The sequence below is a fragment of the Crocodylus siamensis genome, chromosome 4 (assembly GCF_052110815.1).
Source record: "Crocodylus siamensis isolate JL-2025a chromosome 4, ASM5211081v1, whole genome shotgun sequence".
NCBI lineage: Eukaryota > Metazoa > Chordata > Crocodylia > Crocodylidae > Crocodylus > Crocodylus siamensis.
In genome coordinates, this window is record NC_143398.1 from 89811255 (window position 1) to 89838780 (window position 27526).

The 27526-nt window shown below is 41.8% G+C and overlaps 1 protein-coding gene across 3 annotated transcripts in view; it reads right to left on the bottom strand.

Moving 5' to 3' along the window:
• Positions 1-27526, bottom strand: part of SCYL2 (SCY1 like pseudokinase 2) — a 66423-nt gene that overhangs the window by 20242 nt on the left and 18655 nt on the right. For 2 of the 3 annotated variants that reach the window (XM_090042841.1, XM_090042840.1), the window contains exons 3-11: positions 21114-21271; positions 10777-10921; positions 8771-8920; positions 7657-7878; positions 6561-6677; positions 5160-5285; positions 2905-3081; positions 1597-1719; positions 414-527 (exon numbers count right to left, since the gene is read on the bottom strand). In XM_090042841.1, the coding sequence (XP_089898967.1) occupies positions 414-527; positions 1597-1719; positions 2905-3081; positions 5160-5285; positions 6561-6677; positions 7657-7878; positions 8771-8920; positions 10777-10921; positions 21114-21271 (1332 nt within the window). Of the gene's footprint in view, positions 1-413; positions 528-1596; positions 1720-2904; positions 3082-5159; positions 5286-6560; positions 6678-7656; positions 7879-8770; positions 8921-10776; positions 10922-19877; positions 19911-21113; positions 21272-27526 lie in introns of those variants that run through there. The other variant, XM_090042842.1, reaches the window with a different exon arrangement.

The window sequence follows — 27526 nt, forward strand, 5'->3', positions numbered from 1 at the left end:
GGAAAAAAGGCTAAAAGCTACACAATCACAAAAGCACTGAAAAAGCTACAGAACCACAATCTGAAATACAACCTACTCTGAAATAAGTCTGTACAATTTGTATTAAAGAGCACCAAACAGCTCTTTAACTGTTAGAAATTTTATAAGATACATAATCCAAGACAGGTTGTTTTTTTTTCTTAATAAGTGTTTGCATCATTGAAACAAAGGAAGGGGTTGCTTACTGGTTTCTGACCAAAAAACAGTGAAGAAAACCCTGGATTATTGTAATACAGCAACTAACTCCCCCTCACAGGATTCAGGGCTTCTTAATAATGGTAAAATAAAATAGAAAAGCCAAAATGATTTTTAAACACAATTTTCAGTATTTTGGGGTGTGAAAAAGTACAGATCAGAAACACCAGTTTACTTACGGCAAGAGAAGAAGTTTGTAAGCATGCATTTTTAATTCTTGGTATTAATGCATTTTTCATTGATGGATAGTCTATTAGGTTAGCAAATGTGGGAATTATATTTAAGCAAAGCTCCTGTAAAGAAACATATACCATATTAATTTTTAAAAATGCATTTCAATTCAAAACTAGTAAAATATACTCTAAACAATCAGTTAATGTATCTCAATTTCACCCCTTCAAGGAAATTAATTAAGGCAGTCTAGTGCTGATTTCTAACTTCCAATTTAAAACTAATTAGAATAAAATTTGAGGATGAGTTTTTGCAAAACAAAAGGGTAGATTAGTGGTTACTACAAAATATTTGGATGACAAGAACATCTTGCATTTCATGAAAGATTGCTTTGTGAAAAAGTTTCTTTGAAAAGTTACTTGTGATGAAAGTATTTTAAAATATTTTTTTCTATAACATACCAAACAAAACAAATGCACATCAACAACTCTGTGAAGAAGCACAAACAAGTACCAAAATCTAAACTGTCAAACAAGCATTACACATTTAATCATTTAAGAAAAATCTAATTTGTGTAACTTCTATGAATGATATAAAAATCTCACTAAGACAAGTAAAACCTGGTTAACCATATGCTAGCTAAAAGAAACTTCTCATCCGCCAAATTATCCATTGCTTTCCCTCATGATTTCTACACTTGTAGGCTTTCTAAAGGTTTCGAGGCTGGGATCATTAGCTTTGAAATTTTCCAATGGTCTGTGTATCCAGTTCTCCTTAGAGAGATATGTGCATAATTGTATGTCTGAAATAAGGGTAAATTCCAAGGGGCTAAATCAGAAGAATAATAAGGTATGAATAGAAAGTAAATACTTATTTAGGCAACCAGCCTAAACTGGCAACAATCACTCTAACACTAGTGATGTTCATTTGGCAGAAAATTGTCTTGTTAATAAAGCACAGATGTCTTGTGAATAAAACACAGCTGCCCAAGTGATTTTTTTCTTGTAAACAGGAAAAAGATTCCCACAGCATGCAGTGGTATTAATCCAAATGCTTTAAGAGATATTGAACAGGCATTAAGGTCCTCTTCTAAGAGTAACAATTTAGTGACAGAAACTGAAAGTTTCCTTCAAAAGCAAAAGAAGAAATAACATTTTAAACAATATTAAAGAGATAGAGCATTTACTGTACCTGAATCTGAATTGAAGGTGCTTCTAAGGCTCTATAAACCATTGGTAGAACACTGTTCTTTATTTCATCTGGTGGAGTTTTGGTTAGTAGCAAGTCCATTTTTTGCAGGAAAATCAGTAAAATCTATAGGGAAAAAACACTTCAGATATTACAGCTTTTACTTCTGGCAACATCACACTTTCCATATGAAGTTTATTATAAATATTTTAAAAAACATCAGTTTTCTTGTAACACTCACCATGTTGCTAGCCTGAAGGCATGGAAGACAAAAAATACACCTGGGTATGTTATTACATTTTTAAAACAGGAAACAAAAATTAAACAAATCAAACATATTCTAGAATGATTTGGAGGATTGGGGAGGGGGAAAAATTTCAAGGCTAGTAGATTTTGGCTCCCAATTACAAAACAGTCTTTGGTTACATTCCATTACACCAAAAATATATATATAAATCACTTATTTACATACTATTATACAAAATACCTGGTTTCCAAGAAACCTTGAGTAAAATTCTTCCTCTTAGATGCATATGAGCAACCTCCACTATCTACAGAAGTTACAGTGTTTACCCAAATCCAACACAACTTTGATCCCCCAGTAAGTAGATTCTATATATAAAAAAGTATAAATTGGTTACAATTTTCCATGCATAGAGTCTCAGTTAATTATTGGAAGCTCATCTTAAATTTATCCTCCTCCATTGCTGTGGTGGGGAAAGCAGCAGCAGAGGATGCATCCAGCCTGAACCCCACTCCTTGCCCCACAACTATTTGTCCCCATCTAGTGCCTGTCCTCTACAGCCACTTGCAATATCTTCACTGTATATGCGGCCAGTGTGTGCTAAGTGTGTTCACTTGGAGTAGCTCCTGCATTGATACAGTCAAAGGCAAATGTACTAAAGAAAACCGAGGCCATTCTTACACATGCTCTGAGGGCGTTCAGTGACACCTCAGAGCCCTTCAAGCATGCCTGCCACCATTTTTATGCACGGGGATGCTGATACGTAAGATGCAGGAGGCTGCTGGAGCATGGTAATTGCCATGCTCCAGCAGACTTGATTAATCAAGTCTGTTCCAACATGCTGGAATTCCAGCATGTTGAAGCAGCCTCCGTGCTTGTGTATAGGTACCCTCAATCTGCAAATTTTCTAAAAATTGTTCGTGGCTTACTTAAAACTGATGTCTCTAGATAACTATAGAGCCAAGATGACTAAATCTGTAGAGAATTAGAACAAGGAAACAGACTGATAGGGTTTCTTCCAGGGAAAGCTCTGGTTAAAAAAAGCTGCTGGAATTCTATTTATGTACCTGGATTGGTTCTTGCTGTTTAAAAACAGGGGCAAGATCAGGCAGAATGAGCTTGACGTACTCTTCTTTGGTGCACTCCTCAGCAATCAGAAGAACATTAGGCAGAACAAAGGGTACCATATCAGGATTCACAAACTCTGAGGTCAAAGGAGGCAAAATTCTCTGGATTATAACACGCTAAGAAAGAAACAAAGATATGTTATGTTGCATTGTAAAGCAGGAAGATTCCAATTTTAATTCAAAGTGTTGTTTTCTTACATTTAAAAAGTAAGGTACAAACAAACAGTAATCAGATCTGAAAAATACTTTCAATTTACTCTTTGAAGGATTGGTATGTTTGTATTTGCCTGTTACACATTCAAGCTCACACAACTGTTTCAAAAACCAAGAAAAAGCCAATTAATTGTAAATTCTAGCTAAAGACTATTTCAGATAAAGTCATATACCACCTGCTGAATGAGGGATGCTGGGCCAGTCCATGGCTATGCCTGTGCTGGTCCCCTGTGCAGGTGCATGCAAACCTGGTCCAGTCCTACATGCAGCATATGCTGTTCCCACTCTGGAGCTCACTCAGCATGTGGTACACGATCTATATGAGATGCCCTGCTGGATCAGACCTGTGTGTTGGCTCCAGGCCTAGTCCAGATTCAGCCCCCAAGCCACCCACGTACACTGGAGCCAGCATGCAGGCCCGGTTCAGCAAGGCACCCCACACAGTATGTGACCTGTGCCTGCCCCATGCATCACATGCAGAACAAGCCCTGGAGCAGGGCCAGATTGTGATGTACATGGCATGCACAGGGCACACTGCTCAGGACAGGGCCAGCACAGAACACATATTGCCTAGCCAGACTGTCCCTGTGTGCCAGCTTTGGCAAAGCCAGATCTGGACCAGCCCTGGAGCTAACACGGAGGGCTAGTTTGGGGTGGACATTGCTTACAGCATGTACCCTGGACTGAACCTCCTGTGCACTAGGGGGTCTAGCCTGCATACCCAACTGGCTTCACATGATGCCAGATCACAGGGCTCTGTAGTCTGGATCTAACCCACAGGCTTAACCCATGTAATGTATTTTCCTAAAGACTATAAAAAATTTTATCAGTGTAACATTAATCTGTTGAAGGAATCTACAATTTGTTACATAATACGTATGCTTCTCTGCAAAGTATAAAAAAATGCATTCTTACACCTAGACAATTCCTTCTTCTCTAGCTTTTGCACCTACTTCATCAGCTTGTAAGAATCCTGAAGAAGTACCTAGTATGAATAAGCATATGCTAAGCTACCAAAATGACAATCAAACCAGAAGTCTGAGTGGAAGCTATTTAAGTTAATGTAATGTGATCAAAGGAGGCAAGGAAAAACTTAAGGTCAAGTCCTGCCTTGAGAAGGGTGCTGGACTAGATCTCATAAGGTCCCTTTCAACCCTAATATCCTACGATCTTCCCTGTATTCTTCTACCACCCACTGCAAAATTTTTGGAGACTTCGCTCAACTCCAAAGTGTCACAACATTATTTAACCAATGGGAAAAAGAGTTGCTGTTTTAGAAAATACACTATTAAATAAGAGCTCTTCCTACACTAGAGCTTTATACCATATACTTCAAAAATAAAGTTAATTTGAATATGAAGAACAGTAAACAAGTGTTTTTCTTGCTTTATGTTTCACAACTATAAAATATATGATAACACACAACGGAAGAGGACTAGTAGTCCAGTCAGGGCCTGACTTGCCATATAGAAATTTAGACAGAAAGACTCACTCTCTAGATTGTCTGTGAGTGTTGCCATAATGGTGAGCTAAATCCCTCAAGGGATGAAAGCTTATAATCACTGAAGAGCAGAGAACTATTGAGTGGCTCTGCAAAGAGCTCAGTCAGTCCTAATGTATGCGGAGGATATAACTTTCACAGTCATGTAGCAAGGGGTCTGTAAAGCAGTGTGACTGATCCAAACAATGACTACAGGAAGAGGAGGGTAAGTGGTGGCATCAAGGCAAATTTCGCTAGGATGAGAGGTCAACACCGCCATTTCCTTCTCTCTTTCCAGGCATACTGAAAGCTGCAGGATGCTTCCATTAAATAATAGTTCCTCAAGTCTGTCTGTCTTACTCTGTTCTGATGACCCCTCTATACAGTCCTTTGTGGCACTAACTGGTACAGACTCCAACATTTTTGCTTTCAGAATATTAAAAGTACCTACAGACATGACCTTCTTCAGTCTTTATTTCAGTCTCACTTCAGGAAAACGTACCTTAGGGAGTTTTGGCAGAACCTTTGGCAGCCCTTTAAAAAACTGTGATTTCTGAAGATTATCCCTTTGGAATAAAGAATCAAAATATTGTAGTGTCATTGCACCAACATCATCAAAGAAGGGTATCTAAAATAAAAATATAAAAAGTGTGATATTTCGTGGGAAACCACTATCAATGCTATTATAAATATACCACATGTACAATTATAAATTCACCTTCTCAAATGCACTATACATTGACAAACTTTTACAGTTAAGTGGCTGCAACTAACAATAGGAAAAGTAAATTTTTACATACCATATTTAAACACATTCAAGGCAAGGTTTTATCCCATATGTAATATATGGAAAAGGCCCACTTTCTTAGATTTGAGTTGGGGGGGGGGACGCAGGGTGCGAAACAGGCTGTTGCTGCAGCTCTAACTCTGGCCCTCATCTTGAGTCAGGGTTGGACCACAGCCACTGTTCACCCACTGTCTTTGCCCCCCTTCTGGCTGTTGCCCACTGCTACAGGAAGGCTGGAACTGTAGAGTAAGTAGCAGCTGGGGGGACAGGAGGGGGAGGGAGGATGCAGCAGTCGTATCTGCAAGAGTAGTAGACAGTAGGAGGAGCAAGCGGTGGGGGACATAGTCATGGTGGGTGTAACAAGTGGCAGGGGGAGGTAAGCAGACAGCAGAGGGGGGAAGTGGTAGGGAAGAATTTGTGTTGATGGGGGCCCACCCCTCTAAAAGTCTTCAAGGCTCCCAATTCCTTTTTATGCAAGAGACCATGAGGAAAAATAATGAGTGATGCCATTCTACAAACAGGAACAGATTTAGAAAGCAAGGTAGCCATCATGGCACTCATTTCCAAACCCTGCCATCATGTTGAAAAAGCAGATGATGGGTTTGAAAAACTAAAACTGTTGTTGTAAGAATACTTAACCCACAGCTCATTTACTACATCATAACTAATTTGGGCAGAGATGCTTCAGATATAGTTTCAGTTACACCCAAGCATATTTAACAAGCAGTTGGTCAGGGCAACTCTTACATTTCCTGATTCCTGACCATTTCACTTTACAGCCTTAAGAGCCTCCCAGTATTTTAAAATTTCAATGTTATAAAAGGAAGTAAAACATTTTAGTGAGAGTCTTTTACAGGCCTCTGAAAAACAGCAAGTGTGCACCTCATACAAGATTATGACGGCATGGTTTCTGTTTACCAAGTACTAGAAACAGGTGCTCATTTTCATAAAAAAAAGGTAAGTCATCACAAAACAAAAAATAATTGGTGCACTGTAGATAATAGCCTTCAACTGAAGAGATAACAGCTAACCCCCCCCCCAGTGGCTATATTAATTACAAAAATCAATTATTATTTAACACATTTCTTGAAACTACAGTGATTGTTGTACACTGACCTTAGTCATTTGATCTGCATCTGGTCTGACTGTAGGAGCTACATTTAACAGTAGCTTTATGTGTTCACGAACTTCCTCCGGTATATTCTGAAGAGCGCTGGAGCTTAAACGACTTAGCTGCATAAATAATTCAAGGGTATGCACCATAAATAAAGAAAATCCTACATATAACTAGCTTCAGTACAATTCTTGTAAGAGTATATTTTTGTCCTCTAGAAGAGTGTTTGGTTTACTTACAATGAAAGGCAAGTTTTGTAATATTTCATTTTGATAAATGAAAGTATGAAAATAAATGCTTGTGGTATGGTCCCTTCTACCCTTTTTGTTACAGTACTGAAGCAAATTAGTACTGGTTTTAAAAAAAATGCTGAGTTTAAAATTTGTAGATTTGTGTAACTCACTTTCAATGGCCAAGCCATTAGTCATCACACAGAGTCACCAAAAGCCATTTAAACAATTACATCCTACCATTGCATTATGATCCAAATACCATAAGGCAGCATTACATGTGACATGTTACAAGGTATATCCATCTAACTAATTCTCTTCTTTCCCATCCTTCAGCTGAAGAGATATTAATTTTTTTCTCCACCTCCCCTGCCTGCTGGAGAGACAGCATGTCCCTGACCCACCGCTGCTGAGAAGAATACAGGAAAAGGTGGCATGACTCTCTTCACTTCCTGGTTACTGGTGGAAGAGATCCCATTCTGACCTCTAGGGTGAGCTTTTACGCTTAGTGGCTCTCCCTACCTCCTAACAAAGAACTGAGTCAGACACTGCTAATCTGTCTGCTCCATACACAGGAAGACTGGTACATCAGAAATGTATTCTACATGAACATGCCCATAAAGGAACCAAGCAGAACATCAGTACTGCAGTTAATCCAGGCATTTGGAATGTTTGCTTATTTTTATGATTAATATTTTGTAAAGCTGATTTTTTTTTTTAAAGGTAACATATTTGCCTTGTAAATTTAAACTGGACGTTGAGCTTGAGATATTCATTTCTTCTTTAAATAGTAACTGCTTTTAAACACAGAGAGAATAAAAAAACTCCTTATGGTAAAATGTAAAGCATTCACAAGTATAGCAAATACCTGATCCAGCTGTCTACTGAAACTTTTATAAATATCCTGCTTGTTGACCTCAAAAATCGGTTTCCCTTTATTAAAAACTGAATACATGACAGCACCTAAGGAGTACATGTCACTAGCTGTCTCGCAGCTCACTGAAAGAATGTATTCAGGTGCCAAATACTCAGGATTTGGAAGACACAAGGATGGCAAGTTTGGGTCCCATTCTTTGCAAGGGAACTTCAGCTGCAAGAACAAACAGTGAAAGAATATACAGATTAAAATGTTTAAATTGAAATTTAAATAAGCAACTCAATCAGCAGTGATCAGTTACCAAATTATTTCAGTTTTACCAGGAGCCAAATGGGAAAAGAAGAAAGCAAAACTCAAAGTCAGCCTACGAAAACTAAGTAGATTTGCTCTCCCTGTGGCAGACCTTATGCCAAAGTACAGAGATTTAAAATTACAGACTGTAATGAAAATTTTAAACTATTTATATATTTAGGTAGCAATTAAATCTTGGAATAAACTGTTACATGAAACGCCTCTTCTTACTTTATGAGTTTGAACTTATATCTGAAGAAAGGGTATCAAGCCATCTCATCCACACTGCACTGAGGGGTGGGACAGCAGACCTGCCCATTGTGCTGATATTGGTTCATCCTCATGCAAAGCTTGGCTGGTGACCTGCAGCCCTAAAAAGCAACACTGCAGGGGAAGGGGAGGAGGGCTGGATGACCTCCTGTTCTACCCCATCAACAGATTTACATTGCGTGTTCTGCAGAGATATAATCTCTATGTCCTGTTACTAATTCCCTGAAGTATTTAGCCCCCCTCAATTAATTCACTCCCGTATTTCTTTTCAACAAAAAAATGTGAAGTGTAGAGTGGTTTTACAACAAATGTGTAGTGGTACAAGGATGAAAACAAATTCATTTTCTAAGTGCTAGGCATTCCCTGTCCCTCCCCCACCTGCTTACTCCAAGGGACTATTAGAATCTACAGTCTCTGACTCCATAAAAGAGAATCATGAGCCCACGATATGAATGAGCTAGTGCAATCTGTAGTTCATGCAGCCTGTTTCAGACAAAAATCTGCATTTAAAATAAACAGTGGACAACAATAGGAGACCCATTACCTCTTGTTCAGAAGGATTTGTTGATGGGATACAAAAATCAAATCCCATGATTTTCCACGCTCCACTTTTATTCAAAATTATATTTTCAGAAGTGATATTTCCATGGACCATTTTCACACTGCTGTGCAGAAAGGACAAACCTTCAGACACCTGTTAATAAAGATAGGTAGTAGTACTGGAATGCAATGCAACCATACAGCCAATCTGATAAAAGTTATCACCAACAAAAATCCCTGCCTCTAGCATTAATATAAAATTAATTAATTAATTAAAATCAAGGGCTTTTTGCCACATTCTTTCAAATACTTGCAAAATATGTATGACACTAGGACATCAGTCTCTTACTTCCTGTGGTCAAAGATAAATTGGCACATTAGCTAAAACCATTCAATCTAAATCCACTAAAAAGATACATTTTCAGCAATGTTAGTTGAATTATAAGTGCATCTCAAGCAAATGATAGGCAGCTGGTAAACTAATTTATGAAGTTACTAACGTTGATCACAGGATTTGGGAAAGTGGAAGGAAGAACTTATCTAGGATGAGCAGAACATGCACCAGGTAAATAAACTGAATAGAAACAGGTAGCCATTCGTTCTTTCTGAAGAAATGAAGGAAAGAAAAGCACGCAGAAGAGCTTATGTGCCTCTGTAGCGTCAGCAAGAGGAAAGGTGCAAGTAGAATAGCCTGCACATTACCAGGCCTTTTAGTTGTTTGATTTATTTATTTTTTACACGTTAGACGATGACAGAATGAGGCAGGCAGTAGTGGATCACTTTAAAAGAAAAAAGGAAAATGAACGGAAGGTGGTGGGGAGGCGAAGGAGCAATTGCCCAATTAATCGGTTGCAAGAAGGGAAAGACATGGAGCGCTCAGACATGGAGGGCTTTCCAAGCATACAAGAAAGCAGTGGCAACAGAGAGAAGGTAAAAACCTGCATGTGTGTGGTTGTGGGGAGGGGAGAGGACGGGAACAAGCAGGGCAGAGGGACAGAATTTGTATGCGAAGACGGAACACTGGCTAGATCAAGGTGGGAGTGGAATGACAATGGAAATGAATACAATGTATATTTAAATGCGTCATATATTTAAATATTGTTGAAAAAGGTAAAGAAACCAAAAAGCTATACCCCTAAGAGTGGGAATTGTCACCAATCTTCTAAAAAAAAAAAAAAGGGAAAAGGCAACAAGAAAGATAAATGTATTAATCCATTTTCACTTTTTCAGGGAAGGATAAGCAGAGATGGTAGCAATTTAGAGCATTCCATCTGGTAGTCATCACTTCCGTTTACAACAGGACTTTGAAGCATTGTGGTCTCTCTCCTTATAATTATTTCATGTACAATATGCTCTTTAGAAGCTAGTACTTTCCACAAAGCTTAATATCCACAACTGATATTGGTTCTGGTAGTTTAATCTGGCCATTTCCTAGGCTTTTCAAAGAACACTGTAAAGTTTGTTCAAAATTAATTTTCTATGAGTCTCAATAGCAGTCTTCAAATTAGTTGATCAAACATTATGACCCACACAATTTTCTAATTTTAAAAACATAGCCTGATTTTGAAATCTTTTAAACTAGCATTTGTTCAAAATTAAAATGCTATAAAAATTATAAACTCTTAATTAATTAATTAATTAAAGCATATGCGATGTTCAGATAATTTCATTATAAACAATACTTTAAGCAAATTAAGTGCACTGGAACAACTACATTTTAATCAAAGGAACTGAGCCCACTTAGATTTTAATTTACAAATCCTAAACTCTCTCACAAATAACTTGTGCTTTTAAAGAAATAGTTCCTAACTAACATTGATATCAAATTCAGACAAATTATTAAATCCCAATCCTTTAAAAAGTTACATATGTGCTTATAGTAATCCGGAATGATTCATGTAGGTAGAGTTAAGTTTGTGTACAGCTGCTAGCTAGATTAAGGCCTATCTAAAACGGTAACTGGCAGCACTGAATACAAAAGGCAAAAAACTGTAAAGATAATTGAAGTACCTGAAGCAAGCCATATTTCATTTCCACATCATAAAGTTTATATTCCTTAATGTCAGATGGTAAAGGAGAAGGTAGGTTGTCCCAGCAGCCAAGAACATTAGCTAAACTTGCAAAGACTGGTTCTGTACAAAATGCCAGGCAATCTCTAAAAAAGAAAGAGGAAATCAACATTTCTAGTACATGCACCTAATAAAGTTTCTGGTCTCAATTTAGAACTACTGTAAAAAATAGGTACACAATCATATATTAGCATAGCATTCTGTATAGTGTCAGGTTTTGAACATCTAAAAATTAGAGGCGCACCGATACATTGGTCCGATATCCGATTATCACCAATACAAAGATAATGGAATTTACTGAAAATTGGCCTGATGTGGCCAATTATTTGGCAGATAAATGCCCGTACGCGAGCACAGCCACAGTGCAGCACACAGGTGGCAAGGAGCTCAGCCTGGAAGTGTGGAGAGCTGCGTGCAACTGGTAAGTCTGTTGTGGTAAAAGGGGAGGGGGAGGAAGGTGCGTGTGGGGGGGGGCAGATCAACACTGCCCCCCCCCCACCCTTGGTGAGGGAGCGAGTGGGGTGGGGCTGGGGCAGGGACAGGCACGGCCCAGCTGGGGCAGGACAAACCTGCGGCTTGTCCTGGGGGTGGTTCCTGCCACTTGTCTAGAAGAAGACAGCAGGAGGGGTGTGTACAGGGTGGATCTGCACAGGGTGGGGCGAGCTGAGCAGGCTGCAGCTGCAGGCTGGGCCAGGGGCCGCACTGCACTACACTCAGGGCAGGTGGTGGCGGCACTGGGTGGGAGGCTACGGGGAGGGCTACAGCAAGTTTGGGGTGGCTGCAGCCCCACCGTAGCTCCTTTCCCAGCATCACCACCACCCACCCTGAGCACAGTGCTGCAGCCTACCCAGTTTACCCAGCACAAATCCAGGGGCAACCCCCCATGCCCTCCCAGGAGCCAACCCCCCCTCCCTACACCCCCAGACAAGCTGCAGCTCTGTCCCACACCTGCCCCAGGTGGGCAGTGCCTACCCTAGCCCCAACCCTACTCCCTCCCTCACTGCATGGGACATTGATCTGCTCTCCCCACGCCCCTTTCCTTCCTCCTCCCCTTTCACCACAACAGACTTACCAGCTGCATGCAGCTGTATCAGAAATCATATTGGTATCAGCCAATATGCCTCCTTAAAAATCGGTATCAGCCCCCAAAATCTCTACCAGTCAACCCCTACTACAAATATTTTAGTTGTGACGAAAGGATAAGTTAGAAGCCCCCAGGAAATCAAAAGATAGAAAATAAAGCACCTCACTGTGACTAATTCTAATGTTTGCTAGTAAAGATGTGCAAAGTGCTTCACACAGAATAAAATACTCCCCCTTCCTGATCCAGGAATAGTGTAAGGGGACAAAAGACTATTCATGCAAGAGTTGCAGGATTAGGCCATCTGGCTAGATTCTGAATGAAGCGTATTTATGTAACTTGTTAAGACATCAACCAGAACACAGTAACATTCATTTGCCATACCAAGGGGAACTGGCATGGCATATAATGGTAAACTGTTCTGTAAGGCGCTTACAGATATGTGGGGTGAAAAACCCAAAAAACAGCACTTTACTTTCAGCTCAGTGCACCCCCCGCACTGTGTGCAGTATATGCCCAGAAAGAGAATCACATCAGTTTGACCCGGCTCCCAAGAATCTGCATAGCTCATGCACTTCAGTGGGGCTTTTCAGCACCTTTATCTAATATTTGATTCAATAAGGTAATAAATTAAAGTGCCAAAAGCCCCACTGAAGCAAGCGAGTTATATAGACGCTGGACAAGCTGTGTCAAACTGACACAATTCCTCTTCTGGTAAAGCACTGTTTTTTTGGTTGGTTGGTTGGTTGGTTTTTGGGGCGGGGGGTTCCATGTCTGTCAGCAGCCATAATGACCAGCTATCAGGAGCTGGGGTTGCGGTGCTGATACGGGATCAGAAGAGAATCAAATCAAACCACAGTGACAAATTATCCCATGGGTAAATTAACCAGAGTTTACTGTATGGTATGAAGTAGTTAGTTTCTATCTATACCATATTAAACTTGCATACCACACTCACCTGTGTTGCTCCCCAGCCAAAGGACTGGAATGCATGTGTGCTCCAGCTCCCAGGCTAGTTTTCTATCAGTAAGAATTTTGGATAAATTCTTACAAGTAAAAATGAGCCACTTATTGCTCATATGCATGATGCATTTAACAGTAAATTTCCTAGAACCTGCATCAGAGAGGAAAGCAAAGATAAATAACTAAAAATCAGAATTCAGGATAGCAGGGAATATGTGTTGACCAACATGTTACTTACAACTGTTGAATATTCCATGTTGTGGCATCTGACAGATGTCACACTTAAGATGTGATTAACTGTTTAATCATGTCTTAAGTAGTGACCTGGCCATACATTTAATTAATGGCAAGATAAAACAAGGAATAAGCCACAAAGTTATTACACAAAACGTAACAGCTTTGTGCCTGGTTTCCATCACCTATTTATGTGGGCCAGTGCCCACCCTCTGGAGCATGTGGGAGCCTTTCAAGACTCCCATGTGATCCAGAGGCAGGGAGTGCCTCTCAGCTGATCAGGACTCCCCAGTGCCACAGAACACCATGCGCTCCTACAGTTGGTCAGTTAATCAATTCTAGCTAAATCTATTCCAACACAGAGGAAAGGCAGCAAGAAGGCACAGCAGCCCCCCTGGCTCTCCAGAGACCTAGTGGACCTACTGTGGCTAAAAAGGAAAGCCTACAAAGGATGGAGGACAGGATTCACCTCCAAGGAGGATTACTCCGCGCTGGTCCGGTCCTGCAGGGACCAAACCAGGAAAGCCAAGACTGCAACTGAACTCCAACTAGCTTCAGGCATCAAGGACAACAAAAAGTCCTTTTTCAGATATGTGGGGAGCCGGAGGAAAAGCAAGGGCAATGTTGGACCCCTGCTAAACCAGATGGGGCAACTGACAACTGACGCCCAGGAAAAAGCCAACCCATTAAATAGGTACTTTGTGTCAGTCTTTCATCAGTCCCACGGGATGCCCATGCCTGCTATGGGACAGGGAAATCTGGGTGAGGGGGATCCCCTACCCTCCATCAATGCTGACCTCGTGAAGGAACACCTTGAGAAGCTGGATACCTTCAAGTCAGCTGGCCCTGACAACCTGCACCCCAGGGTACTCAAGGAGCTGGCGAGCGTCATAGCCCAGCCCCTGGCACGGATCTTTGAAAACTCCCGGTGCTCTGGTGTAGTGCCTGAAGACTGGAAGAAGGCCAATGTTGTGCCAATCTTCAAGAAAGGGAGGAGAGTGGATCTGGCTAACTACAGGCCCATTAGCCTGACTTCTATCCTGGGGAAGATCTTAGAAAAGTTTATTAAGGAGGTCATCCTTGAGGGACTGGCCCAGGCTAACATTCTAAGGGACAGCCAGCACGGGTTTGTTGCGGGTAGGTCTTGTTTGACCAATCTCATTTCCTTCTATGATCAGGTGACCTATCACCTGGACAAGGGAGAAGAGATTGATGTCATATATCTTGACTTCAAAAAAGCTTTTGATCTGGTATCCCATGATCACCTCTTGGCCAAACTGGCCGGTTGTGGCCTTGGCTCCACCACGATCCGCTGGCTGGGAAATTGGCTTCGTGGTCGGACCCAGAGGGTTGTGATTGATGGCAGTCACTCATCATGGTGCCCTGTGACCAGTGGGGTCCCTCAAGGCTCTGTCCTGGGACCCATACTGTTCAACATCTTCATTAACGATGTGGACACTGGAGTCAGGAGTGGACTGGCCAAGTTCGCCGATGACACCAAACTTTGGGGCAAAGCATCCATGCCAGAAGACAGGCGGGTGATCCAGGCTGACCTGGACAAGCTCAGCAAATGGGCAGACGAGAACCTCATGGTGTTTAACACCGATAAATGCAAGGTTCTCCACCTTGGGAGGAAAAACCTGCAGCACCCTTATAGGCTTGGCAGTGCTACGCTGGCTAGCACTACAGAAGAAAGAGACTTGGGGGTCATCATTGACCACAAGATGAACATGAGCCTCCAATGCGATGCTGCGGCTAGTAAAGCGACCAAAATGCTGGCGTGCATCCATAGATGCTTCTCGAGCAAATCCCAGGACATCATTCTCCCCTTGTACTCGGCTTTGGTGAGGCCACAGCTGGAGTACTGCGTCCAGTTTTGGGCTCCACAATTCAAAAAGGATGTGGAGAAGCTTGAGAGAGTCCAGAGGAGAGCCACGCGCATGATCAGAGGTCAGGAAAACAGATCTTACGATGACAGGCTGAGAGCCATGGGACTCTTTAGCCTGAAAAAGCGCAGGCTCAGGGGTGATCTGATGGCCACCTATAAGTTTATCAGGGGTGAACACCAGGATCTGGGGGAACGTCTGTTCACCAGAGTGCCCCAAGGGATGATGAGGTCGAACGGTCACAAACTCCTGCAAGACCGTTTCAGGCTGGACATAAGGAAGAATTTCTTTACTGTCCGAGCCCCCAAGGTCTGCAACAGTCTGCCAGCGCAGGTGGTTCAAGCACCTACATTGAACACCTTCAAAAGTAAATTGGATGCTTATCTTGCTGATATCCTATGACCCCAGCTGACTTCCTGCCCTTTGGGCAGGGGGCTGGACTCGATGATCTCCCGAAGTCCCTTCCAGCCCTAATGTCTACGAAATCTATGAAATCAGGGCTCCCAGCTGGAGGAGCACAGGGAAATAAGCTTGCTACTTACCGGTGCACCACCAGTATGGAGCAATGGGATCCAATGCAGGATCCCACAATCTTGCTTTCTTGCATGTTGCATAAGTGGCATTGCAGGAAGTGTGATTGTTGGGGTCTTGCATCATATCGCATAATCATAGAGATGAAGGACTGGAAGGGACCTCCAGAAATCATCCAGTCCAACCTTCAACCTGAAACAGGATCATTCCTACCCAAACCGTCCTATACAATCCATAGTCTAAACTGGTGGTCTCCAACCTTTTTGGGTAGATCAGTTTTTGAATTAAGAAGCAACCCCAAGATCTACCTGCATCTGCCCACCCCACAGGTCAGTGTGTGGGGAGGGAAGGGGGAGCAGATTGAGGCGGAGAAAGAAACAATAATTTGGGGGCATGCCCCCCCCAACATGTAAATCTGTGGGGGAAGGGGTGGGGGAGGCAGATTGAGACCCTGGTGGTGAGGGAAGGAGTGGGCCACAGGCAGGAGGTGGGGTGGGCTGGGGCAGCACCAGGCTCTTCCTTGCTTAACTCTTGTCAGGCTGAGGAAGCATCTGCAGTTGGTGTGTGCTTCCTCAACGACAGATGCTTCCTCAGCCTGATGGAAGGTTTTTAAATCTGAAAGCTTGCTAAGATAAAATCTTCCAACTATTTAGTTGGTTTAATAAAAGATATCAGATTTACCCAAAAAAGCTTGTCTGCCACAACACTGCTACAACCTACACCCTTACAACCTACACCCCTAGGCAGTCTATTCCCCTGTGTCACTATTCTAATAGCGAAGAACTTTTTCCTGATATGCAATCAAAATGTACTTTGCTGCAACTTCAAGCCACTGGTCCATGTCCTAATCTCTGCAGCAAGAGAAAAAACGTGCTTTCCCTCCGCTTTATGGCAATCTGTCAAGTATTTGAAGACTGCTATCATGTCCCCTCTTAAGCACCTTTCCTGCAAGCTGTACATGCCTAGAGCCTCTCCTCACATACCTTGATTTCCAAGCCCTTGATCATCTTTGTTGCCCACCTGTGGACCCTAACTTTTCCACATCCTTTTTAAAATGTGGAGTCCAGAACCACACACAATACTCCAGGTAAAGTCTAAGCAGTATAGGAGGCACTATTAACTCCCATGTCTTACACCTAATGCTTATAGGAGCATTGACTGCAGTCCAAAACCACATTAATCTTTTGTGTGGTTGCATCACACTGCAGACTTATAGTGAATCTGTGGTCTACCAAGACTCCCAAATCTTTTTCCACTGTGCTGCCGTTCAGCCAGGTGCCACCCATTTTATATTTGTGTTTTTGACTATTTTTCTCAAGGTGTAGCACCTTGCATTTGTCCTCATTGAACTTCATCCTGTTAGCTCTAGCCCAGCTTTCCAATCTGTCAAGATCCTTCTGAACCACACTCAGATCCTCCAACATGCTCGCAACCCTTCCCACTTTCATGTAGTCTGCAAACTTGCTAAGGAAGTTTTCTATGCCAGCACCCAAGTCATTAATAAGCATGCTGAACAGCACTAGGCCCAGGGGAATTCCACACAAATCCATCAACCATTCTGATATGGACCTGTCACTTTGCTTTGCTTTTTGCTATTGAGCTAATGCTCTATCCACTTTATAGTAGTTTGTCCAGCCCGTGTTTCTCCAACTTGTTTATGAGAAGGTTGTGTGGGACCTTGTTAAAAGCCTTGAAGCTCAAATACACTATATCCACAACAGTCCTATCATCTACCCAAGTAGTCACTTTGTCAAAGAATGAAATCAAGTTTGTTTAACATTTGTTTTTCATAAATCCATGTTCACTGTTTGTGATCAGTCTTTCCTCCTCCAGATGCTTACAAACAGCTTTCCTTAGAATATGTTCCAGTAACTTCCCAGGTACTAAGGTGAGCCTAACTGGTCTGTAGTGCCCCAGGGCCTCCTTTTTTGTCTTTAAAAGGGGCTCTGTGTTGGCCCTTTTCTAGTCCTCTGGTACCTTACCCATCTCCCCTGACTTCATGAAGATCCTTGCCAAGGGCTCCAAGATCTCCTTTGCCAGTTCCTTCAGACCCTGGTATAAAGTTCATCAGGTTCTGCTGACTTGAATTCATTCAGTCATCAAAAGCCAAGTGTCTCTCATTATCTCCTCCCTCAGCTTCCCACCTACCTTAGCCAGGTAATCCATATTGATGTCTGGCTGCAGCTTTTTTTGTTGTTGTGAAGACTAAGGCAAGGTAGCTGTTGAGTATCTCTGCCTTCTTTGCATCTCTGTCAGGAGTTTCTCCCTGGCTTGTTAACACAGGACCCACAGGTTCCTTGGTCCTTTTCTGGACAACATACTTATCAAACCTCTTCTTCATGTCCTTAACCTCCCTCACCAGGTGCAGATTGTTCCTTATCTTTGTCTCCCTGATTTTGTCCCTCCAGATTCTACCTATTTCCTTAATGACCTGCAGATTCTTCCATTGCTTGCATGTTTTCCTTTACATCTGAGGATTTTAGAAGCTCCTTGGGAGGCCACATTGGTCTCTTGCCATTCTTTTAATTTCCATTGTGTTGAGACAGCTTTTTGGGCTTCCAATACTGTGCCCTTTAGAAGCTCCCAACCCTCCTGTGTGCCTTTAACCTTCAGTCAGTCTTCTCATGGGATAATATCTAATAATCCCTGAAGTCAGATGAAATCTGCCTTTTTGAAATCTAGCATCGTAACATTACTGACCTCATGCTTTCCCTGTCTCAGGACCTGGGATTTTGTTATATTGTGATTCCCTCTTCCCAAGTCATCCATCACCTTCACACCCTGCACCAATTCTTCCCTGCTGGTCAGGACAAGATCCAAGATGGATGAGCTCCCAGTTGTATCCTTCACCTTCTGGAACAGAAAGTTGTCCCCCACACAAGTTAGGAACCAGTCTGAGAATTTGTTTGGCTATGTTATTCTTCCAGCAGGTGTCTGGAAAGCTGAAGTCTCCAATCAATACCATCGCATAGCTTTTGGATAGATTTGCCATTTCTTTGAAGAATGCCTCATCCACATCCTCTTCCTGATTTGGTGGCCTATAATAAAATCCCCACCATTATGTCAGTGGTGCATCTTTCACCTTCACCCAGTGTATTCTGCTTTGCTGTCTTCTTCCTCCTGAACCAAATCCCACTGTGCCTTTACTTTAATTTCTCTCAGGCACGGGTCTATGAAGCACACATGAATTTCTTATTGTAGAAGCAGGTACTACTTAGGTGCTTGAAACATTCAAAGTAACATCATAGAGTTGCAAGCATAATCATGCCTTCCTTACCTGCTTTCTTCATTCCTTGAGATACCCTCACTTCCTCTCTTTGTGGTTTCCTTTCTCTCATATAGTGTTATAACACTTCTGTCCATTTAACGTGTTGTGATGTTACCTCTCTGACAACAATAAAAATGATTCTTCTGTTCCCTTTTCTCATCTCTCTTACTAAACAGATCCTAATGACTGTTCCTTTCTCCTCCACATAGCACTCTAAATGAATTTTAGTTCTATACACTGCTGCTCAAGCTTGGCTCTTCCTGTGTTAAACCATTTATAGGATCCACATTGTTACAATTCAGCTGCATGATGTAAAGGATACACAAGTCTTTGCAACTTAAATATGAAATGCTCTGAAATCTACAGGAAAAAGCCTTAAGTAGTTTACATGCCCGCTGTAGGAATGAACCTGAAAATTCCACATGAGAACATAACAGCAATATGAACAAGGAAAACTGAAACTTAAAGACAACAGTAAGAATATTTTACTGGAGTACAAAAGTCTTAGGCAAGAAAGAAAAGTGAAGTCTAAATTTTCATTAGATCTAGAGAGGTACACAGTTCTCAGAATATGAGATTGTTCTTTGAAATAAAATAAGAATACAAGAGTAAAACCAGTAAGGTATACAAGCTTTTAGCTTCTCACTTAAAGAATAAGCCATAACTTTAGTTCTATCTACCACTGCCTCCATGAAGGACTAAATATCTTAAAACTACAATTGGCAAATGTCAGTAAACCCAATTGAAGGTGCTCAATTTCAGTTTTATTCAGGCTTCCAGTCTAACAGATGTATGGGCTGCTGATACCCTTTCTTTGGAACTACAAACTTTCTCTTTTCAGAAAATCAACTTTGTATTATCCAACACTAATACCAGAACAGAGGATGACAGTCATTCCTTGTTTTATACCTACATTAATTTTAGCTTAGAGTCTAGAATTCCTGCTATATTTCAGGCAAAGATAATAGACAATGACTGGGAAGGATGGAAAAGCCTAGCATTATTTATGAATGTTAAAAAAGCAAAAGCCAAAAATAAATAAAAAGGCATAATAATTAATGGATAATTTTGGCAGTTACCAGTTTCAGCCTTCATTCCAGTGACTTTAGGACCTAGAAAAATCAAGGTTTTGTTTTAATGAATATCCTAATAATTAAAATCACCCACATAGTGTATGTTCTTCAACTGCTCTTCAAACAGTATCATGATAAAATTGTATTCTGGGCAGTGTTCCAAGAAGAGCATGACAAAAAACAGGTGCCCAAAAAAAAAAATCCACATGCTTTGCAAAAGATAACAATGAACAGATCACCGATTGATATTTAAGTGCTTTGGAACCCTAAGACAGAATTCATGTTCATTATTTCTTAAGAGTGACACTGACAACAGAAATGGACCCAGAACACGGCCTACCTTAACTTTTCAATACGGATTTTACCTTGAGAGAAAAGGAACCTACTTCCTTGGTAACTGGAGTAAAAGATAAGTTGTGCGCACACGTTCCACTTATGGTACACAAGTGCCCATACACTTCAGATGAGAGTTGTGTGGCCAGCACTTTTCATTGCAGCTGTGCCAGCACTCCAAGTGTCCCAATGTCCAATACCAAGAAAGTAATAGTGGAGTAAGCCAATCACTTCCTTCTCCATCTCAGAATCCAAAGGAAAGACTTAAATAGGAATATGAACATGAAACAACGCAGTGTGAAGAATTCCATTTACCATACAGATAAGTTAGTTACTTTCGCCTTTGAGTAACTGTCCATAAATTTTCCCTTCATAACAAAAACTTACGTTGTCTGATCTCCAGCCAAAAAGTTCAAGACAAGATAGATTCACCTTTTATCCTCTCCGCTATAGCTACAAATAGTCTTGCTATACTTCACCAGGCTTCCATAAGAATGCTGAATGCTGAAACCCTCCTAACATTTTAAGTATGAAGTTGAATTTCTTTTTTTGAAAAGCATGGATTTAGGAAAAATATACGTTGACGAATCTGCTGGTTCAGGTGAAAATTTCCTAGAATTTTAGGAAAAAAAAGTGCTTTCGCTGGGAAACTTTAAAATGAGTCTGTTATTAGAGGCTAGATTTCACCCATTCTTCACACCAGTGTAACTGTGTTTAGATGCTCGTGTTTCCATGCTCGTGGAAGATTCAATAAGCACATTGCCATAAGTTTCAAATGTGAGGCAGATAAAGTTAAAACTCTCAGGGGAGTGAAGCTTTTATTTCATTAGCATTAACTGCACCAAATACCCCAGAGCTTTGAGTTTATCAAAAAAATATTAAGTGCAACTTAATTGCATTAACATTTACCTGGATTCTTCTAATGGATGTTGGACAGTAAGTAGTCGAGGGTGTCGAAGCCTTGTTAGCTGTTGGACTCCTCGTCTTAAAGAATCAATAATCTGATCCTTTTCAAATTTCTGATACTTGTCTATTAACTTTTTATCAAAGACAAATACAGCAACTTCCTAAAAATAAGGAACAAAATTCTGTTATTATTAGCAATTAATGCTAATAAAACTTTTAAACAAAATATGGTTCAGCAAAGCAAGATGTAATTCATTATACATTCACTAGCAAATTGCCTGACTGGGGTGGGGGGTAGGGAGCGGCAGGCAGGGATGTAGCCCCATGTCCAGCCCTGCACTTCCCCTCCCCCCAATGTCCGGCCCTGTTCCACACCGCCCCCCCACACCCCAACTGGGTTTGGCCCTGCCCCCCAGAGGAGTGAGAACATTTGCAGGGGGGGAGCTAAGTATGCATGAGCATGCCTCTTTACTCGTCCCCCACGAGGAAAAGTCTGTGGGGGGAAAGGAAAGGGCTGGTGGGGGGAGAGGAGAGTCGGGCTGGGACTAGGCAGGGGTTGGGAGGAAGCGGAGCAGAGCTGAACCAAGGCTCAGGCCCTGCTGCACCCACCCATTCCCCTGCACCCGGGGTCGTTGCCTGGCTCCAGCAGCACTTGTGAAACCGCTGTCCCCCAGCCCTCCATTGTCCCCAGCCCTGCACCCCCCAGGGGGGAAGAGGAGGGGTGGGCAACCAAGGGTCCAGAGCAGGGCCAACAGTGGCTGCATTGCTAGGCTGGAAGGGACAGAGCTCCCGGAACACCTGTGCCTGCCCCACCCTGGGTTGTCCCCAGGAAGAGCCTGGTGTTTCCTTCAGAGGTGGGGTGCCAGCTAGTCTGTGGGGGGGGGGGCACAAGGCCCCCCAATCTTTGCACAGAGCAAGGGCAGGCTGCAGCTGTGGGCGTGGTGTGATGTGCCTCAGTGCCCAACTTGCCCCGTGGCGGGACATACATGGAGCTGCGCCACTTTCAAAGCAGCAGCAGCCTGCCCTTGCCCTGTGCAAAGATTGGGGGGCCATATGACCCCCCTTGGCTCCCCAGCAATGCACCTCTGGAGGAGCTCCTGGGATGTGCCGGGCCCTTCCTAGGGATGACCCAGGGTAGGGCAGGTGCAGAGGTCCCAGGAGCTCCATGCCCTCCAGTGCAGCTGAGACCGGCCCTGTTCCAGCCCCTCCTGGGTGGTGCACAGCTGGAGCTAGCAACGACCCTGGGCACAGCAGAAGTGGCTGCGCTGGCTGTGCCAGTCCATCCTCGCCCCTCTGCCTCCCAAGGAGGCCCTCTACTGTTGTAATGTACTCCAAAATGAAGAAAGAAATACATTTACTTGAGCTTTCAAGTCCTATCTCCCCTCAGCAGTGTCAAATACATAAAACACTTTTACTGAATTTTGTCTGCTCCTTTCATTGATGCAGATATATCTATATAACACCACAGAAATAAGACGAGTCTTTGTATTTGTTAAAAATATTGGTTTGTATCCAAAATAATCCATCTCAGCTCAAGAATAAGGCAGACAAATAACATTTAGCATAACTATGAGACAAGTGCTGTTTTCAATCATAGGTAAATTTAGCAAGACAGCTTGATACAAATAGCACATGTTAACAGCAATTGGAACAATATATATGAACCAAAATATAATTTGTAATACATTAATGATAAAAAACCGTTTTAATGAAATTAACTTTACGACTCAAAACTGGTTCGTTCTCTAATTAAATACTGTCATAAGGACCTGAATGATGCACAGACATGCTGCAAAATATAAACATATATACATGCTTCAATATAAAGGGCTGCAGTGGGAATATCTTAGCTGATCTGAGTTTCTGAGACTATAGCTCAAGCAATATTTCCTTTACTTAAAATGGGGAATACCAACAGAAATGGTAATACAGTACTATGGAAACAAAAATGGAAATAATTAAGAGATCCAAAACAGGTGAGACCCCCCCACCAACTGAAATCAGTAGAGCTTTGGATATCCCCTGAATGACTACTGTGACCATCCTGAAAGATAAGGCAAGAATTCAGGAACATGTTATGGGCTCAGGTCCTACGCAATCAACTGTGACAACTGAACAGCGTGTTGGACTTATTGCTCAGGTTGAGAAACCGTTAATCATTTGGCTGGAGGATCAAAATAAACACTGTGCTCCTGTGAGTTTAGGCATAATTCAGGAAAAGGCTAGGAGTCTTTACAATGATCTAAAACATCAACAGGGGGAAGAGTTCTAATGCTGAGCCCTTTAATGCAAGTAGGGGGTGGTTTATGAGTTTTAAAGCCAGGGCCAATTGGCATAACATCAAGGTCTCGGGTGAAACTGGCAGTGCTGATGAAGAGGCAGCTTGTGCTTTTTCTGAGACATTGCCTGAAATCATTGACGAGGGTGGGTATTGTGCTCAGCAAGTTTTTAATATTGACAAAACTGGAATCTTTTGGAAAAAATACTGTCAAGAACCTACATTATCAAAGAGGAGAAATCCATGCCAGGGTACAAAGCTGGTAAAGATAGGCACGCTCTTTTGCTTGGTGCCAATGATGCAGGTGACTTTAAACTTAAACCTTTACTTGTATACCATTAGGAAAATGCCAGCGCTTTCAAGGGATATTCCAAGTTATTTCTTCCAGCAATATGGAAATCCAATCCTAAAGTATGGGTCAATAAGAACACTTTTGAGGATTGGTTTAATCATCATTTTGTGCCAAATGTCAAGGATTACTGCAGCAAAAACAAATCTTGCATTTAAAGCATTGCTAATCCTTGACAATGCTCCTGGTCATCCAACCATCCTTGATGACATGCATCCTGACATCAAAGTGATGTTTCTGCCCCCCAACACCACCTCATTGTTGCAACCCACGGACCAAGGGATAATTGCATCCTTCAAGGCCTACTATCTTAGGCGCACATTTGCCCAGGCCATCAGGGCAATTGAGAAGGAAGGCGGACCAACCAATTCTGAAAGAATTCTGGAAGAGCTTCAACATTTACCATGCAGTTAAGAACACTGGTGAGCCATGCAGTGAAGTCAAACAATCAAATTCGAATGGTGTTTGGAGAAAATTGTGTCCTAAGTTTGTGTCTGACTTCCAAGGCTTTACAGACACTGTTGAAGAGGTGACCAAAAATACTGCTGAAATGGGCAAAGAACTCAACTTAGACATTGTACCAGAAGACACTGATGAGTTGCTGGCATCACATTCTGAAGAATTAACCAATGAGGACCTCACTGAATTGGAACATCAAGAAGTGGCAGAGGAAGAAAATGCACCCACTGTTGGGAGACTCCTCCTCGTAAAGTTTTGACAAGTGTTGGCTGAGGCATTTCAACATTTGGAAGCTGACATGTCCCTGTTTGGGGGACATGACCCCGATATTGAACACAGTGCATCAGCGAATAGGGCCATATCCAACATGTACAGCTGCTACAGAGAAATTTACAAGCAAAAGAAGAGAACATCTGTCCAAACTTCCTTGGAACGCTTTCTTTAAGAAAGCAGGACAAAACTCCAGAAAAACCTACAGCTACGACTCCTGAGAGGATTCCAGCCAAGAACCCTTCAAGAAGTCCAACCTACAGCCCTTCAAAAAGTCCAGCAAAGTCACCTCAAAGTAGTCCTTCCAAATCAGTATGACTGCTATTTACAATATAAATACATAAATAAAATAAATAAGTACAGCTTACATTACTTGTCTAAAATTGGTTGAGTACTGTACATAATTTTGGGTTATTTTTGACGCAAATAGGATATGGGGCCTTGGTTCAGGAACCAATCCCACATTTATAACATTGTTTCCTATGGGGGGGGGGGTATGGAAATCAGTTCTGAGTTGCAATGTTTTGACTTAAGACAGTTTTCAGGAACCAATTGTGCTGTAAGACCGAGGACTGCCGGTAAATTTTTCTTAAGAAGAACTTAGAAAAAGCAACATTTAAGCACCTTTGTTAAATTCTTAGTGGTTGCGAGAGCTATGAAACAAAAACAATTGATCTTTCCAACCAATACTACAAGAGAGATGGATGGGAGGAAGTGAAGTGGTATAAATAACTTCTGAGGGGTTTAGATACTTAAATGATTGGCCTGGAATAAAACTAGGTTAGACTGACAGATTAGAAGCTATTACAAATAGATAATCAGGTTGAGTTTTTGGAACGCCATAAAAAAGTAGAAAAGAAAATAATGAAGAAACTGAAAATGCTAGAAGATAACCATTTTTTAATCAAACAGCCTTAGAAGAATAGATAAATCAAAGGAATTCAGTGTGTGAGAAAGAGAAAGTCACTGTGCTCCAAAGCACAAGGGCTAAACAAAGGCTCAGTGACCCCAGGTCCATAGCTCCAAAGAGCCCAGCAGAAATCTCCCTTACCCAGGTGTTTCTGGAGGGGAGGGGCAGAGAACTCCCATGCTGGTATAAAGAAAAGCCCAGGACAGGAAAGGTGGGGGAGCAAAGAACTGGAAGGAGGAGGAGGGAGCCGACACGCTGCATGGAACTCTGAGAGCGAGGTGGAGAGCTGGTAGACTACTCTTGCAGAGAGTAAGCCCCACAGAGGGGACTTAGAGCAAGGACTACTGACCCAGGGCGCAGAACTGTTTGTTTACCCAACGGGAGCTGGCGGAGCCTGGCAGAGTTTTGTACCGTAATATCCCTAATAGAGGGGCACTATAGATTTTGCAGTACCGCAAAACACGTAAAAGTGGCACAGGAGGACCTAATGTGCTAAACGGAATTGTGGCAACCTCGACAAGAGGCTCAGAGAGAGAGCCACCAAAGAGGGACTGACCTCATGAAGGTCAATTTGGTTTGCTCTTGGCTAAAAGCAGCCAGAACAATAACTCAGGCCAGGAGTGCCTGTTTTGTTTTCTTGTTTTCCTGTCTTTTGTTTTTCATTGGAACCGAGGTCATGTTGCAAGACCAACTGGCTGATCAGAGCCTGGTGGAAGGGGCGAGGGTGTAGGAGTGGCGGAGCCCTCAGGAACGTAGGACCTTCGCAGGACAACGGTGAGACTACTAATGGGACTCCACGTACAGGTATTGAACCAACTCCTTTAACATCAAGTCATGGCAGGTGAAACGTGGGCGTGTAGATCTCCAATTAGAAACGGTCCCACTCTAGTTGATTGGCAGGCAGTGTCCTACAGGTCTGCAAGTGACTGAAATACTTGGCACAGTGTCAGATAAAACTGACAGTCCGGCTTGTGTATTTTGTAAGAAAAGTAAAAAAGCACCCTACATGCTACTAAACAACCCTAATAAAATATTTGACAACTATATCACAGCTTTCCCAGAAGGGGGTGGGGATTAAATACAAATATGTCAAAATTGTCAAATATTTTATTAGGGTCATTACAAGTGAAATCTTCCAGTAACAGGTGCACAATAGTTTGTTTTTTTTTAAATTGTTAAAATAGCCCAGGTAAACAAGCCCACATAAACAAACTGAAACCAACAAATTAAAAAATATTTATGAGGTTTTTTGGCTGTGGTAATAAGTGCTTCCTAAAATCCAACTGTTATGCCAAGGAATTCTTCTGGAAGATTTTGTTGAGATTTAAGAAGCACTTGTCTTGAAAACTGTTCAAGATGTTAATGGCTGAGGACTTTGTTGTATAAATACCAGTGTTTATATCTGATTTTGTATGTACATTCGTATCATTGATATTTTTGAAAATATAATTTGTCTGCCCTTTTTTAGCATAAGATACAAATTCTTAAAGGTTGATAAATCATCTAGATCGCAACCTAAACACTTCCCGCATTATCTCAATTCCATGCTGCCTTCAACAGCATTTGAGCATCCATGCTTTTAAGTAGCAAAAAACCAGAAGGAATTATCTGTGATACCTGGGACATTCTAAGACTGGTCTAAGTTATTATCAGTACTTACTTCATGGTTTTTTTGTTGCAGACAGTTCACATCTCTAAAAACAGTAAGCAAGTTTATATTCCTCAAGCAGGACATAGTGTAATTTAGCAGGTAAAGTTCTTTGGGTAAATGTGATCTCTTTTATTAGACCAACTAGATAGCTGGAAAAAGTTCTTTGCATAGTGGAATTAGAAAATAGTGAGAAAGGTAACAACAATGATCAGGGTCTGGTATAGCAGCTGTTCCGTAAGTGAATTAAAAGGCTAGGACTCTTCGGTTTAAAAAAAGAGAAGGTTAAGGGAGGAGTATAAGATGCATCTTAAAATCATGAAGAGTATGAATAAAGTGAGTAGGAAACTGTTATTCATCAAATCCAAGAATACAAGAACTAGGGGGTACCCAGTGTAATTAACAGGAGAAGGGCTTAAAGCAAAGAGGAAGTGAAGTACTTTTTTACATAGCACATACTTAACTCGTACAATGTGTTGACACAGAAGATTATACAGGCAGA